The following is a 16089-nucleotide window of genomic DNA, read 5'->3' on the forward strand; positions in this document are numbered from 1 at the left end:
ACCTCATGAGACCTCAATCCCCAACCCCACAGGGCACTTGCAAGGACTGGATAATACTTGCAAAGTGCTTTGCTACTTTGGGAGCTTGGGAAAATGGGTTTTAAATTGATAGAGAATGGTATCAGGCAACCGTGTTACTGACAAGATCCAGGAGGAGAGCTGGTGAGGCTTCAGCTCAATGAGAAACAAAAGACAGATGTTACGGAAGTGTCATCTCTAGGAACTCCTACCAGGACGGATGGCTTGGGCGCCACGTTCACCCCTCCAGACCCCTAGAGCACCCTCCTGACCCTGGGAGAGGTCTTCTCAGGAGGTGAGTACAGAAATGGGAATGACTCACTAGGGTTCAAGCAAGAAGGAAGGAGGCCCCCCGAGTCCCAGAGGCCCAGTGAGGAACATGCTACAACAGAATGGGAACCTGTAAAGATGTCCTGTCCTTAGCATAACGTAAAATAAGGTAAAACAACATAAAAGCTGCCCCCCTCTCACCCGACCCTACAAACTGCCAGTGCCTCTGTTTCATTCAGTGGAGGCCTTGCCTGGTTAATTTTCTTTGTTTACAGGTCACCCCCCACTCCTCCCTCTTCTCTTCTTGATGAAAGGATGGCTTACATCTTCATTTCTCTCTCTGTTTGGAAAGATAAATACCAACAGACAGGAAGGACTCAGGGCTTCAGGGAGGATAAAGGAAGCCATCACTGGAGGGGACCCCCTTGCTTATCATGGGCAGAAAGATACATGTTTTTGACGCAAGGCCCAGGTGACAAAGAGAACCCGGGGTGTCATCTGTCTGTTTTCACATCTGATGACTCGCAGGAGCTCTCTGATGGTGACAGAGAAATGACCACAAATAGGATAGTCACGTGGCAACAGCGTTTGCGCCCTGGCCACCAGCTTGCCCTTTAAGCACTCGGGGACGGCCTCATGTGGGGAGGCGTACCCCAGGCTCAGGCAAGGGCAGGATGAACACAAGAGGAAAGGACAGGAGACGGCTGGGGCCGTGGGAGGCTTGTGAACAACAGCGACGCATGCCTTTTGTGCCTGCTCTCAAGGAAATGTAATTGAAGCATAAATCCTGCTTGCCTGCCTCCTTCTGTCTCTTCATGGTGTGAGAACAATCTTTTTGATTCTGTGAATACACAGTGGCCAGGAGCACAGTGCCAAGCTGGGGGTGATGGAGCCTTGGGCTGTGTGTGTGCACAACAGAGACCTCAGCAAACAATCACGTTTTGTTGGTCAGGGAGGGAGGAACCACATGCTGACTTTGTTCCCTTCCCCCAGCAGGGGCAACAGGCACCGGGCCCTCCTCCCTGGCTTGGTTAACAAGGTGTGGGCACCGATGTCCACCCCACCCACTCCCGGAGCCAGTGCCGAACCTGGAGGCCCCTGTAGAGCAGTGATGCCACCACATGAGGCCCACCACTAGCCTGTGCCCCGCCAGCTGCCTCCTCAGCTCCCCGGCCCAGGAGGAGACCACGTCCTGCGCATCTTGGACACGTCCTCCTCCTCCCCCTGGGCTCCTGGCTGTCCGAGGACTGGGCCAGCTGGCCATAACCTGGGTCCTGAAGTGGTGCTCCACAGCATCCTATCTGCCTGGGCTCGGCCCGAACAAAGACCCCTTTCACTTGTGGATCTTCAAGACTGGCCGACCTCCTCAAAGAGGGCACTGTGCTGGAGAGTGGAAGTGCCTCGCTCTTCCACTCTCATTGAGGAATCCTGAGCAGTTGAGTCCCCCCATGACAGATCATCCTGTCCTTAGCTGGGATCCTGGTGCGAGGCAGCCACCTGCCACTGTGTAGCATGTGCACCTCCTGAGGAGGGCGAGAGCCAGTGCAGAGGGAGCCTGGTCCAGCCCCGAGGAAGCGGAGCGCGTGTGCACGTCGCCAGCTGCGGTTCCCAGCGAACCTTGGCTCAGGGCAGCTCTACACCAGGGTGTTCCCCCAATATGCTACATTTGCCCCATGTTCCCCTCTATCGGAGCTCTCGTCCCTCATCCCGCTGCCCTCCACTCCCCACTGCACTGTATTCTCCACAATGGTAGAGATCTTCATCTGTTTTGTTTGCTGATCTACCCCCAGGATCCAGAATGTGCCTGGCATAGAGGAGACTCCCAATAAATACTTGTTTTATAAAAGAAGAATAAAATAGGGGCTCTGGGGTTGAGACTAAGACGAAGGCTCCTGAAGGGAAGTGTGTTTGTGTGTGCATCTGCATGTGTGTGTAGGCACGTACTAGAAAGTGTTTCTTACAGCCCCAAGGTCTGCCAGCCGACCTTGAACACAAAAACAAGAGCAAACAGGTACCAGCTTTCCTCATTCAGGAGGTCAGGATGGAGTTGGGACTGTGCCAGGAGGGGACGGGCACCATGGGGAGGCAAGAAAAGGCAGAAGGGACAGGGCTGCAGGGTGCTGGTGTCTCAGAGGTGAGGAGAAGAGTGAAAAGGAGAAGCAGAGGGTGAACACAGGACAAGAGGGCAGAGAGAGCTGAGTCCATCCAGGAGGGAGCTGAGCTGAGCTGCCCTAGAGAACCCAGACAGACAGAAGCAAGCAGAGAAGGCAGTGAGCTGGGGGAGGGAGGAAAACAACTGAGGTGTGAGGTATGTGGGTGAGAGGTGAGTCAAAGAGGGGAGGAGAAACAGGAGTTGAAAAGCTTCTATTTACAGAGTTTCCAAACCGGCTTGTCCAGCTCCTGGGAGGGGGAAGTCAAGGAGCTCTCTAAACACGGGCCTGTGGGTGGCCCAGAGAAGGTACCTTTGACGAGGGACTGTCTCTTTGCTCCTCCACCTATCCTTGCAGCCCCTGGGACCAGGGTGACTTCTGCATGCCACCTGCACCGTCCACCTGCCGGGTGGAGTTTGAAGCTACGGACAGAGGGACACCTGCCCAATCATGCGCCCTGCCGGTGAGAGGACAGACCCCAGGCAAGCGTGTAGGCTCACGTTGGCACAGGAGCCTGAGGACTGGCACCTGCACCTGCCTACACCAGGCTCAGCGAGAGATGTGCATCAGCACCCAAATGCCACCATGCGGGAAGCATACTGCAGATTTAAAAAACCAAGCAAGTGTTAGTAAGTGCAGTAAATACCCCATGAACCATCAGCACTGTTTGACAGTCATGTTCAAGATCCTGGGGGAGTAGCCATCAAATAACTGAAACTTAATTGTTTTTTGGGAAGGAGCCGATTATCTTTCCCTCAACATTTGAGGATCTCTATGCCACTTAACAGAATAAACACTTTGCATTCAGTTCTCAGCACAAAAGGGGAGTTTCCATCCTTCCCCATCAAAACAAAAATGAAAAAATAAAGAAGATTCCTTACATCACGGGCCTCAAGCCATCCTGATGAAGACTTTTCAGTTGGAAGTCTTCTATCAAACTTCCATTTTTATTTTAGATGAACAGACATGTTCCCGATGACGTAACAAAAGCAGGAAAAAGAGCAACCTGGAGGCAAACGTGGCTAAACAGAGCTGCCCAGTCTGTCCGACGTGGGGTAAGTGTGGGGGCCCGCAGAGCCACCAAGCAGGGGCCCGGGCACCTTCCCGCAGCCCACAGTCATGCTCTGGCACAGGACTGCCGAGAGACCGCATCACTGTGGGGAGGGTGCGAAGACACAGACTTGGATCTTACGCTACATTGTGCCCCTTCACATGGGAGGTCTGCATTCTTAGCAGTGGGCAGTCGGTATTTCCCTCACGGTTTCTGGTATTCTACTCATTCAACGCTCAGGGAGCAGACGCCTCTTGGGTCCTAACAATGGGTGTCATTTCCAGGGATGCCATCACTTCCAAGGGACGACCCATCCCTATTCTTCCAAATACGTCTCTAAACTCTCCATCGTACCTCAGGAACTCTAACTGTACCTTTTTTATAAGCGGTCGATGTCTGGGCGCCCTAAGAATAGCTGTGCAGAGCTCCATGCCCAGCGCAGGTACCCTGGGCCACCAGCTAAGGCCGCACGAGGGTAGAAGGGCAGGGGAGGGGCGTTTGCCGGGTGCCAGCCTTTCACAGGGTCTTGCTTAAGCCCCATGTGAACTCTGAGGCCAGGATGACCCCTCATTTCTCAGCTGAGGAAAAGAAGGCTCAGAAAGTGGAGGATCTGTGTTTCTGCGGCGAGCTGGAAGCAGACGGGGCTCTGTGGCCACAAGGATGGGGCGGGGCGCTATGGGAGGCTGTGGAGGAGGCTGGCAGTTCCTGCTGAGGCTGGCCCGGGCCAGGCTGGGTTCTGGAGCCGGGGAGCCCCTGTGGCCACTGCATTGGGAGGGGCTGCCCTGTTTGCAGCGTGGGACTGAGGAGCGTGCTCTTCTCATCTTTATTTCTAATTTGTTCTGTGGACGACTAATCTCTCCTCTGGTCTCAATACTTCAAGTCCGGCCTCTAGGTGTGCGTTGCTGGGGAAACTGGAATGTAAATAAACTGACTTCACCTTGAAAAATCTCTGCCCCCCCACTTATTTTTCCTTTGGGTGCCCTCAGAGAGAAAAGCAGAAGCAGACGGCTCTGCGGGTTGTTTTTCTGCACGTGGTGTCTGCAGATCCGGCCCGTGGCTCGTGCTGGGGAGAGGCACTGGCCTGGGGTGGGGGAATTTGTCATTCGGCGCCGGCTTTCATTAGGAAAGACCCAAGAAAAAGCCGGGGACAGACCCCGAGTGAACAGTGGACGGCCCCGCCCACTGTCGGTGGACGCCTGCAGCCCTCCTGGTCCCTGCTCTAAGCACCAGACAACCACGGCAGTGTCACTTCATCGCTCCCTCTTCACCATGTCCCCTCCACCGCATGCAGCCAGACCTGCCTTGCTGAAGGTCCCTGAGCGAGCTTGGTGCCCCCCTCAGTGCTCAGAGTGGCAGGCCAATCCTCACGATGCCTGCAGGGGCCACGCGGGCTTGGCATGAAGGAGGCGGGTCCCGTGTGGTCCTCATCCTCACGGTTCCCAGGGCCCATTCTCACTTTCCATTCCTTTAAAAGGCCTCTTCAGCTCAACACAGACATCCACAGACGGCTCAGGGTCATCTCAAAAACGTGTGGATCACGCAGGGACTGCTCCTGCAGGCCTGGGAGTCACTTCACACACAAAGGTGGGTACTAAAAATACCTTATTTAAGGCAGTAGTAGGAGAATGTGGTTCAGAGAGCTATCTTCCCCACCATCCTGTAGGCTATATGGGGCTTTCAGATCATAAGGTGCTCCCTCCTCCAGCCTGAAGCAGTCCTGCGAGTGCGAGCCCCGGGGGAAGGTCAGGCCCCGCACCCCCTGCCCTGAGGCGCCCTTCTGTGCACACACAGAAGCAACTGTCAGCTGGGGCCACTCAGCCTGGCATCATGCACGGTGTGCTTTTACTGGCAGCCTACTGGATATCTCCAAGGATACCGTCACTCACCCGTATTACTTGCTCATTTCTATAGCAAGACGTTCACTTGTGTTAATTATCTACAGTTTTCTTCAGCTGTAATCAAGGAGCGAATTGAAGTATTTTAGTGCCTCCATTAATTTCACACTCTTTTTCCTCTATATGATGGCTTGCTCATGTCTTTTCTAGAATAAGTAAAAGATTCTTTTCAATTACTCCTGTGAAGTGTTCTCCTCCTGCTCTTCTGGTTACCAGGGTCACACTAGCTCAGGTTAGCAAGACACATGCCCAGTCACTGACTGTACCATTTGATGGATGTCTACAGAATGACGGCCAGGTGCGGCCAGGTGGTGGAGGAGCCTGCCCCAGGAGCACCCACTCTGGGGAAGGGGGAGACAGCATAGGTGCACGTCAGGGTCTGCATAGGATGCTCTGGGGTCGGCGGGGGCACTACCCATGCTCAGAAAGCCGCATAAATCCTCCTGGAGGACGTGGCAGCTGAGCTGGGAAGGTGTGAGCTGATGCAGGGTTGCAAATAAGGCTGACTGTGGCTACAAATGCTCAGAGGGGGAGTGTTTGGGGAAATGTCATGAAGCCATGGAGTGGCCAGTTCGTCACCTAGGACTTCCAGTCTGCAGGCAGCAGAGTAAGGAGGCTCTTAGAGCCCACAGCTCTGCCTGCCCTGGCTCACAGGTACATAGACCTGCAGGCACTGGGACAAACAGGGAGCAGCAGTCTGGCTTGCGCTGGCCCACCTGACACCCGTGTTTCTGCTCGTCCTCTGGCATGAGAGAGTCCTCAGCAGAGCGTCCAAGAGACTGGGCCGAGCTGGGGTGAGACTCTGGAGCTGGCTCAGGCCCTTGCTTTGTCTGGTCCTCCCCTCCGTCCGCCCCTTTGGTCCCCTGTCTGGCTCTGAGATGCCTGCGTTAAAGGGGAGGTGAGAATTTTAAACCCCAGCCTGAGAGGTGGCCTACTCCCAAGCACACTGTAATGCTGTAACCCTTCCAGGTGGGCCTTCTCTGCCCTGACACTCGCTTCTGTCCCTGGGAGGCACGGCGGGTCACGCAGATGAAGGGCAGCGAGCCCAACAGCCAGGGGTGGACTTTGGGTGGCTTCCCAACACTGCAGACGTTAGCAGGGAAGGCACGGACCATGCGGATCTGAAGGCCAGCAGTCGCCTCCATGCACTGGGTGGGCAAACTGAGACCCCTTGCTTGTGTTTCAGGGCTACTGGGTCCCTAGGAAGTCCATGCCAGCAGACACCTTCCTACGCTAGGAGAAGGACGTAAGAACATCCTGCTACTGAAGGCGGACCTGAGGGGTCCGGCCTTTCCATCACGTGGGCTTGTGACCCAGGCGCAGGACCTGAACCGTGGCAGTCGGACCCATGTGCCATGAGGATAACTGAACAAGGGCCCGTGGGAGGGACTGCAGCCCTGACTGTCCTCAGCCTGGCACTGTGGGGCGCTCCCCGAGGCCCTGGGGTCACTCCCGTGTGCAAACTCCCCGGCTCACAGCAGCAGGTGTCGCTGCTGCTGCACTTGTGAAGGCAGCACTTCTCACGTTCAATCTCAAACTTTGGAACGTGACTTTTGCACAGTTTTGGGAAGAACAGTGAGATAAAGAGCAACCAGACCCCCCCCGCCCCCGATCCCTGTCACTGGAACACTTGGGACGGCTAACTTGTTGGAGCTCAAGAGGATGGGCTAGTCCCCTGCTTGATGGGCTGATGAGGTCAGCCTCACTCTCTCCTCCCCAGCCTCACTCTCTCCTCCCCAAAATAACAAATGTGATTTCAAAGGCCATGCTCTCAAAATGGATCATGCAGAAAGCTGTACATGGTCTCCCCTGGCCTGTTACTTGTTACACAGCAGAAACTGCCTCAGAGAGCACATGTTTAACTCTCAATAGCCAATCCTAGTCACACTGGCCACGACTCGTCTGCTGCTCAGATGACCGCTGTCACCAGCAGTCACATGACTGCTAAAATACTTATCATCTTTTCAATGACATTATCCGACACATAAGTCTCCCTTCTGTTCCTCAAATGAAAATCTCCACCCAAATGGGGACTCCGTGCTCTGGGGGAAGGCAGAAAGGGAGGGGGCAGAGGGCTGGGAACTACAGTGGCCTTCTCATCTCCCAGGGCAGAGCAGGGACAGGAGAAAGAGGTCACTCCATACTCTATACCAAATTAAAAAGCCCTCCACAACATGGAAGGTCTGGGCATGGTTGAGGTCTCCAGTATGCACTCACAATACTCTTGGGCTGTATTAATAACTTTTGGGTCTCAAAGACAGAGCAGCCTTCTTGGTGGCTGACCTGATGTGTAACTGCTGGAGGCTTTGGGCTGATACCAGAAGCCCTTTGCACCCAGGGTGGGGAAGGCTTTGGCTATCAGAACAAGGAAAAATTTACGGAGGGCCTGTGTGCCTCATTTGGGGGAGAACCCCAGAATGAAACACCTGGGCCTTGTCCTTGTCCTTGAAGAGCTCACTGTGTCCTATCTCTCATTTGGGGAAGCACATTAGGGCCTAATGGTCTCCTGTGGGTGACGGTCTACTTCTTCAGGGATAGGGTCCTGCATCCAGTTCTTCCAGAAAAGCAAGGCCTTCACTACCCATCCTTCCCTCCTTAGCCCCAGGTTTGAGTGGAAGCCAATGGAGCTTATCAGGACACCAGGTCAGAAGAGAGCATCTTCTGTCCAGTGTTGGTGAAACCTTGAATTTCAGCCTGAAGACACCTAAAGGTAGCTTACTAATCAATATTCCCCTCAGGAAGCTAGGTAAAAAATAGGTAAGTCTTAATTTCCTTTTGTTTAGTTGGTTGTGGGAATAATGCAATCACAGCAGTGGGCAGATAAAGGGAGATGCTCAGGGATTCCTATGTGACACCAAATATAGACAAACACTTCACCTGTGTGTAAAAAGGCAGGTGAACACGCACTGGTATATTTAAGCTTCTGGGAAACCTTTGAAGCTTGGCAACTTGCCTTTTCAAAAGGCTTTTTTTTGTTGCTGTTGTTCGTTTGTTTTGTTTCTCGCTTGGAATGCCTTCTGTTCTGCAACAGTGTGGGTTCTAAGTGTCCCCTTGACCTGCACTGGATCTGTGGCATGTTCAACTTTGCCATAGTTCGCCAAATTCAGATTCTCCACCTCAAAACATTCATTCAAATAACTGAACTCATTGCCAAATAAAAGAGTGGAAGGCAGTCTAATTTTTCAGAACAGTATTTAAATAGAGAATTTTTAAACTGCACGCAGCTCTTAAGGGCTGTAATTTAACAAGAGCAAATTTTCTAAACAAGATAAGCATCTCGTTTCCTGGCAGTGATTCATCGGGTTATATTTGGGGATGATGTGCAGCTGCTGTGATATGAGCTGCCCTAACTGTAGGGCAGTTGTGGCTGTGAAAACATGAGCTACTTGTGAGCACTCGGTAACTAGCTACCGTGCAGGGCCGGCCAGACCACCCGCCGCGCGGGCCCCCTCTGTGCTCCACACCTCCCCACGGACCTCCGGGGTCTTCTCCGTGCTGTGGCTGGTCTGCTCCTGACCGGCCAGTGCCTGTGCCACCAAATATCTTGAATATCCCCCTTCTTATAAATGTCCTGGGGACAGTGACATTGAAAGAATCTGTGAGACTTTTGTTTTCCACACTCTCTTGTCAGCAGTATTTCTGGATACATGTAACTAAACTGACTAGTAGGTAACAAATCAGAAACTCCTACAGAAACTGTACATGGACATGCTAGCAGAGGTGGGAGGGGGGTGCCGAAGGCACAGGAAGGACCCCAGAAACATAAATGGCAGCTCACACGTTGAGGGGCAGCTGGACTTTGGGAGCTGTGGCTTGCTGTTCAGCCGCTGGGGCAGGTCCGGCCGAGGAAGAGGAGTCCTGGAAACAGACAAGAGGAGACAGCAGTGAGTTGACAGGAGGCTCCTGCCCCAGGGAAGAGAAAGGCAAAGCCAGGCTGGAGTCCAGAGACACTGGTCTCTCCTCAGTGGCCTCATCTTCCAGCCTTCAAAACTCTCAAGTTCCACTTGCCTGGGTTGTTTGTTAATAACATTTTCTCCCCCAGCCCACTGGAGGAGCTTGGTGCCATGGACACCTGTCCCAAAGCAGCTGGCAAGCGTCCCCCCGGAACGGCTCAGAGAGTCACCTCTTGGGCCTGGGTCTGGGTTGGTCAGCATCACACTGTGTTTAACATAGAAAAAGACAGTGTGGAAGACCTGTTTTATTCTTAGAACTTGAATTAATTATTCTTGTGTTTGTCAAAAACCCAGACAAAACCTTTCATGCGACAAAGCACAAGCTTATGTAAAGGCTGCATTCTCAGGGCTGAAGGTTAACCCGCAAGGAAAACTGGTCCTGTGGCAGTGACAGAAGGACAGGTGTTGGAGAGCAAGCATCTCCCACATCACCCCTGGGGCGCTGAAGGCTAAGGGTTTACTAGGCAGGGAGACTGCTGGAGGAGTGGTCTACTTTGAGATGCTTCCCACTAAGCCTGCGGTGCATGTTAAACTGGCTAAGGAAGTGTTTAAGGGCCAAGCAGAGGGACCTGGGCCACACGATGATCTTGCTGAGGTGATTTTGCACAGGGAATCCTGTAGAGCCAGATGTAAGGGGCAGCACTGTCCCCAGCCCCTCAGCAGCTGCCTTGCCTGTCCTGCCCCAGCCCTCCCCAGGGCAGCACCCTTCTTCCTGGGCAGAGGTATTAGATACCACAGTGAGTTGGACTATGTCCCTCGCAAAAGAGATGCCCAAGCCATAGTCCCCGATATCTGTGAGGGTGACCTTGTTTGGAATAAGAGTCTTTACAGATACAGTATAAGGTAGGGATCCTGAGATGAGATCACCCTTGAGTACAGCGGGCCCTAATTCTGGTGACGAGTGTCCTTCGAAGAGACAGAAGAGGAGAAGAGAGACACCTAGACGGGGAGAAAGGCCATGCGAAGATGAAGGCTGAGACGGGAGTGAGGCAAGGTATCCGGGCAGTCAGAAGCTGGGAGAGACTCTCCTTCAGCCTCCAGAAGCTGCGAATCCTGCCAACACCTTGATTTCAGACTTCTGACCTAAGAACTGATAGAGAATAACTTCCTGGTGCTTTGAGCCACCCAGTTTGTGGTACAGTTACAGCAGCCCCAGGAAACTGATACAGAAGGGGACATCTAGGGGTGTTTGGAGGAGGGCGGGATCCATGCCCTTCAAAGCCGAGGGAGCCAGGGAGACCTTCCTCGAGGGCACCTTTTAGGCTCCCCAACAAGGGACAGGACAGGGATCCTGGAGGGAACTGGATCCAGATGAACAGGGAGCCAGGCAGGCTTGAGCAGAAGCCTCAGGAGCTGCTCATGCCTTGGCAGAGACGGGTGGGGGAGTGGGCTGCACGGGGGCTGCCCATGGCTCTGACTGGCAAAGATGAGCATGGCGCCACTGGTGGTCCTCAAGTGGGTGAAGGTCACTAGAAGCAGAAGTCACAGAGATGGAATAAGACATGCACGGGACGCGTGCTCCAGGCAGGCAGAACCAGCCTACATTGCAAGTGACCGTCATGTCCCTTTCTTGCCTGTGTGGAGGCCTGAGGGGGGCATTTCTCATCAACTCACTGACCACTCCTGACCTTGCTCGGCTGACGAGCTCTATGTGCTACCGGCACCCTACTACTCCCTCGCTGGGCCATCAGCTTCTCTCCTCCACCAGACCAGGAAAGCTGCCAGAGACCTCACCCCTGAGCAGTCAGAAAGTCTGCTGCTTCCTGTTGGGACAACGGGGTGCCTGGCAGAATGAGAATGTGCAAGCAGGAGTGTAACTTCCCTCGCGTCTCCCAGGCAACTTCAAGTCTCACAGGAGTTCCTACTCCTGTGAGAGAGAACTTTGATTTTCAAAGGCAGCCCTTTCACGTGTTCCTGTAGCTGACGCACAGACGCCGTGTTTCCAGAGTGCTGCGTGGGAGCTAGGCTGAACAGAGACTTCTTGCTTGCCCATCACACCAGCCGTCTGTCAGAAGGGAGACAGAGACCACTGAAGGCTCAGGATTGTTTCCCTTCAGGATAGTTGCCGGTGGAGTTCACCACAGCTGGCCAGGGGCCGTCCTCCACAGAGCTTCCGGCAGGGACCAGAGGGCCCTCCACGGCTGTGGCCACCTGGCTCCAGGACCCCTGGGGTATGAAGGACCCACAGCTCTCCTTATATGGCCGTGGGAGAAAGCTTAGGGTCCTTTGTTCTCTCCCTAGAACGGGTGTGGGGCAGGGGTGGTCAGCAGAGGTTGGTGAGCAAGTCATCAGCTGAACAAGGTCACAACTGGTGAGTTAATGGGAAGTGGCTGCCTCGCCCCGCCACGCAGGCAACACAGTGTGTGATGGGCAGCCAAGCTATAGGGCTGCTGTGCCCGGGCAGGGCATTTTCTCGGTGCTCACTGACCTCTGCTGATGGCCTGACTGTCAGGACCGGCTCAGGGCACAAACACAGCCTCTGACCCCAGTATGGTGCTCACACTGGGGGGGACACGCTCTGCATATGTCATAATAGAGGCAGGGCCACAGGAACATATCACAGGGATGTCGCCTGGGGGCTGGGGCCAGAGAGGGCTTCTGTGAGCAGCAGGAAGTCCTGTTAGGTGCAGTGGCGAGGGTGAGGCGGGTGAGGCAGGAGCAGAGAGGCCTGCCTGGCAAAGACTGGGAGAGGCAAGCTCGGCATGCTTGAAAAACTGGAAAGAGAGGGAAGGCTGGAGGAGGGACAAGGGAGAAGCCCCCAAGTGCTGTGGAGCCAGGCCGTTCATGGCTCCCTGGGCCACCGTGCAGGTTCCAGTCTTTACCTTGAGGGCAAAGAGAGGCCCTGAACGGCGGTGGGAGAAAGGCGGAGGTGAGACCAGACCCACACCTTACCCGAGCACCACAATGTGGCAGAGCAACTGGTCCTGGGGACGGGAGGAAAACCTACAGTGATGGTGTCTCCAGGCCAGGGACGTGAGTGTTTCCAAGGGCAAGCCGTCAGCAGCCAGGCTGACTGCTGCCGACAGGCCCAGGAAGCTGAAGGGCAGGGGGATCCCTTCAATATGGGGATGCCGGCACGCACAGCATGCTTACAGGGCTGGCAGCTGTCACTGCTGGATGACCAAGGTGGTTCATGCTCCCTGACCCCGCTTCCCAGGACACACAAACGACATGGGTCTGGTAGGACTCACATTCCCTGAAGCCGAAACCAAGAGCTGGATGCTTAACTGACTCAGGCACCGGGTGTCTCCCCACCTTTTAAAAGTTTTTCATCATTTTAATATCAACACGTGACTATGGTTTCCTGATACATTTTCAAAGTAATGTAAGAAGAATAACAGGGCTCAATTATTTGAGGTCTGTTTTAAGATCACACTCTGGTTGACGGTGATTCCCTGCGTCCCTGGATTGTACACATGCCATCTTTGTGGCAATGCCAGCAGAAGACAAGAGAGGACCCTGGGGGTGACCCTTCAGATCAGCCACGAGGCAACTGTTGGCAGCAGCACGTGGGGGTCGCTCCAAGGCTTGCTGCACGTGGGGGTCGCTCCAAGGCTTGCTGCGCCTGCAAGTCAGCCTGCCCGGGGTCTCTACCCCCCAGTGTCCTTGAGCAGCTCAAGCCCGAATCCAGCAGGATGCAACGATGTACGTGAGCAGGGGAGACAGAAAAGATTGCTGTCCATCTGCCAGGCAGGGGGGAGGCCAGCAGAGACTGTGGGCTGGGCCGGAGCTCGTGGCATTAGGGCTCCAGACCCCATCTTTGCTGGCATCTGACAGCTCCTGGGGACCAAACGCAGGACACACCATGTGGTAGAGTGCCAGGAGGCTCAGGGGGACCAGGGGGCTGCCCGGGCACATGGGACCATATGAGACACGGGACTGCACCTAAATAAAGCCGGGGAGGGGGAGGCTTCTCACAGCTTTGCTGGAAACCTGGCTTCCAGCTGAAACTTATGGCCAATGCTATAAAGCAAATACGTGGGATTGCACAGCAAACCATTACTTGGAGCTGCAGTGAACAGCAGAGAGATCACACAGGTGAAATGTTTTTTTCTCCAAGGTCAAGATGGACAGTATCGAGGACTAAAGCTCAACAGAGTGTGTGTTCCTGTCTTGCTCTTCTGGGCAATGTAATGCAGAGCCCAAGGCAAAAGGCCTTTCAGGGCACCTGCTGAGTAGTGGCCACGCTGGGCCGGGCACTGTCGTCAGGGATATAAAATCCGGAAAGTGTGACTTTCCAATGGAGACGGGGTTTCCATCCATCCTACTCTGAATCAGATCTTCATTTTTGTTACCGTCAGTAGGAGCTGATTAGAAATGTTGCTGGGGCCAAGGGGTGGATGGGGGTGACCCCCCCACTGACTGCTGAGCTGTGGACAACTGAGGACTACACCCCCAGCGGAGCAGACGTAACTGATGAGATCTTGGGGCCTCTTCAGTAGCCCCAGGAGGCAGCTGGGTATCACAGCAAGAAAGGGCTCTCCTTTAAGGGGTTTTGATTAAAAATTCATGAGCACAGCGCATCCCACAGGGTTCCCTATCATCAGCATCCTGCCAGGGCTTGGGAGGCACGGTGTTCACGGAAGGCACTGCTACACCCTTAATAAATTGCTCCTAGATCACACGGGACAAGCGAAGTTTAGTTTGAGACTGATTTAATGCAACACCAGGGAGTCTCGTGCCTCTCGCTCTCTAGCTCTGACCATGTTGGACGGGGCTTTCTGGGCCTCGGGACTGAGGCCTATTTCCTCCTAGCCAAGAGCCACATTGCTGATACTGCTTTGATTTTTAATGGCTTAATTTTAAATGATTCTGTGCCTTAAGGGATTAGTGAAGCCTTGGCAAGAGTGAGAGAAATCAAGCAGGGATAAAAATAAGGAAGGAGAAGCAGCTACAGCTGCTTTCCAATAAAAATAATTGGGAGTGCAGGCCTCAAAAAGACATTCTCCCCATCTCAGAGGTCAGCAGGTGGACATGTCTGCCCTGACTTCAAAGCCCAGCCCAGCCTTGTGCACCACGGAGCCGAGCCACTGGTCCGTCACAAGGAAGGTCTGTGGCTCTGATAAAACAGGTTCACGTCATATTCTTCTTGGGTGACTCTAGAACAGACACAAGCTGGGGTTCAGCCCAGGCAGGTGAACGCACCCTGATCTGGGGGAGCCATCCAACACCAACAGGATCCTTGGAGCCACTGAACCTATGGAATGTGTGACTCCAGCAATCCCTTAGGGCCTAATTTCAAAAACATAGCCCACGAGCTTTGGACAGGAGCCAAGTATGTGCGGGGTCAGCTGGCTGGGTCACAGGTCAGAGATGATGCCCCATCAAATGGAACTGACCATAATGTGAGCAAACAGCAGGACACCACGCCAAGAAGCCTAGCGATGCTGTTCTTTGGAGCCACGCACACTCACTGCCCTCTGAGGACATGCACCTGTTGGGAGGCCGGGGGCCAGACAGGCTATGTAATCCCACAAACAAGGCAAACTTCCAGGCCTACTTCTCCTACCTATAAAAGAAGACCCACCGGGACTGCTCGGGTGAGTGGCTCACACACTGCTGGAGCGGAGAGTCGATAAAACCTGGACTATGGCTTCTTATGGCGCCCTGCATATCCTTCCATGGTATTCTGGCCTCCGCTGGTTGGAAGCCCGGCCCAGCTTCTGGCCATTGTGCTGTGGCCGTGGACCCCCGATTCTAAATTGTCAAGTTGTTACCAGACACCCGAGGCCCAGGGCTGCATTTTAATGGAGCCCCTGAGCAGTACTGGAAAACAGGCCATTTTATTTTCCTGTGGGGACTAGGAAGAGGGAAAAAGGGGGTCTGTGGTTTGCAGGCTGTAAGGGGGCTCCAAGTCACCTTCCTGGACACACTGACACAGACTAAGACCCTGAGAAAAACATCTCAACGTTTTAATTTTTAATATGAGTCCAGAAAACACTGTCATCACCCCAAGGAGCAGTGAAATGAGCATGTTTTATTCATCACACGCTACCACTCTGGAACACGGAGTGTAAATCAGACTCTTAGGAACGTGCTTCCTAAAGAAAACTTTAGAATGAAACATTTATGGCCTGATTCTCCTGCTTGGCTCCAAAAAGAACGGCAAACAGCTTGCAGGGTCAGAGGGCCCAGGGCTGTCTCCCTGGCCCTGGCCCAGGGGACTTAGGCCGGCGAGGCCCAACAGGGCCAGGCAGGGCGGTGGGGGAGGGGCTGGGCTGGATGACCTCACACTGGCAGCTTGGGGTCAGGGGCTAAGGAGCCTGAACAAGATGGTCTGTCCCAGGAGAGGGAGCAGGCCATGCTTTGTACCCACAAAACCTCCACTGCTCTCTTGTGGGCACTCAGAAAAGCTGCCTGGCTGCCGAGGATGGAGGCCTCAAGGAGGCCTCAAGTCATCTCTGATGCTGCCGCCTGCCTGTTCTCCTCTCTGCAGGAGCTCAGATTTGCTCACCAGCATCTGACTCTAACATCCCAGCTGCTGACTCCAGGGCTGGGTGGACAGGCCCCTCACCTTGTCTCCGTGGTCTGCTCAGGGGTCAGCGGACTCACCTGCAGCTCAAATCTGGCTGCCCCCTGCTTCTGTCAACGAAGTTTTAATGGCACCCAACCACACCTTCCATTGGCTGCTTCTGCTCACAACGGCAGAAGAATCTGTGACAGAGACCATATTGCACACAAAGTCTAAAATATTTATTACCTGGTCCTTTACAGAAAACAGTTTGCCGACTCCTGCTCTAGGTGGGGTAGGG

The 16089-nt window shown here is 54.1% G+C and overlaps 1 protein-coding gene across 1 annotated transcript in view; it reads right to left on the reverse strand.

Moving 5' to 3' along the window:
- SH3RF3 (SH3 domain containing ring finger 3) overlaps positions 1–16089 on the reverse strand; it is a 376150-nt gene that overhangs the window by 76561 nt on the left and 283500 nt on the right. The window contains exon 6 of the mRNA XM_034657262.1: positions 9163–9242. Within this exon, the coding sequence (XP_034513153.1) occupies positions 9163–9242 (80 nt within the window). The remainder of the gene's footprint in view (positions 1–9162; positions 9243–16089) is intronic.

The sequence above is a fragment of the Ailuropoda melanoleuca genome, chromosome 4 (assembly GCF_002007445.2).
Source record: "Ailuropoda melanoleuca isolate Jingjing chromosome 4, ASM200744v2, whole genome shotgun sequence".
In the NCBI taxonomy this organism is placed as follows: domain Eukaryota; kingdom Metazoa; phylum Chordata; class Mammalia; order Carnivora; family Ursidae; genus Ailuropoda; species Ailuropoda melanoleuca.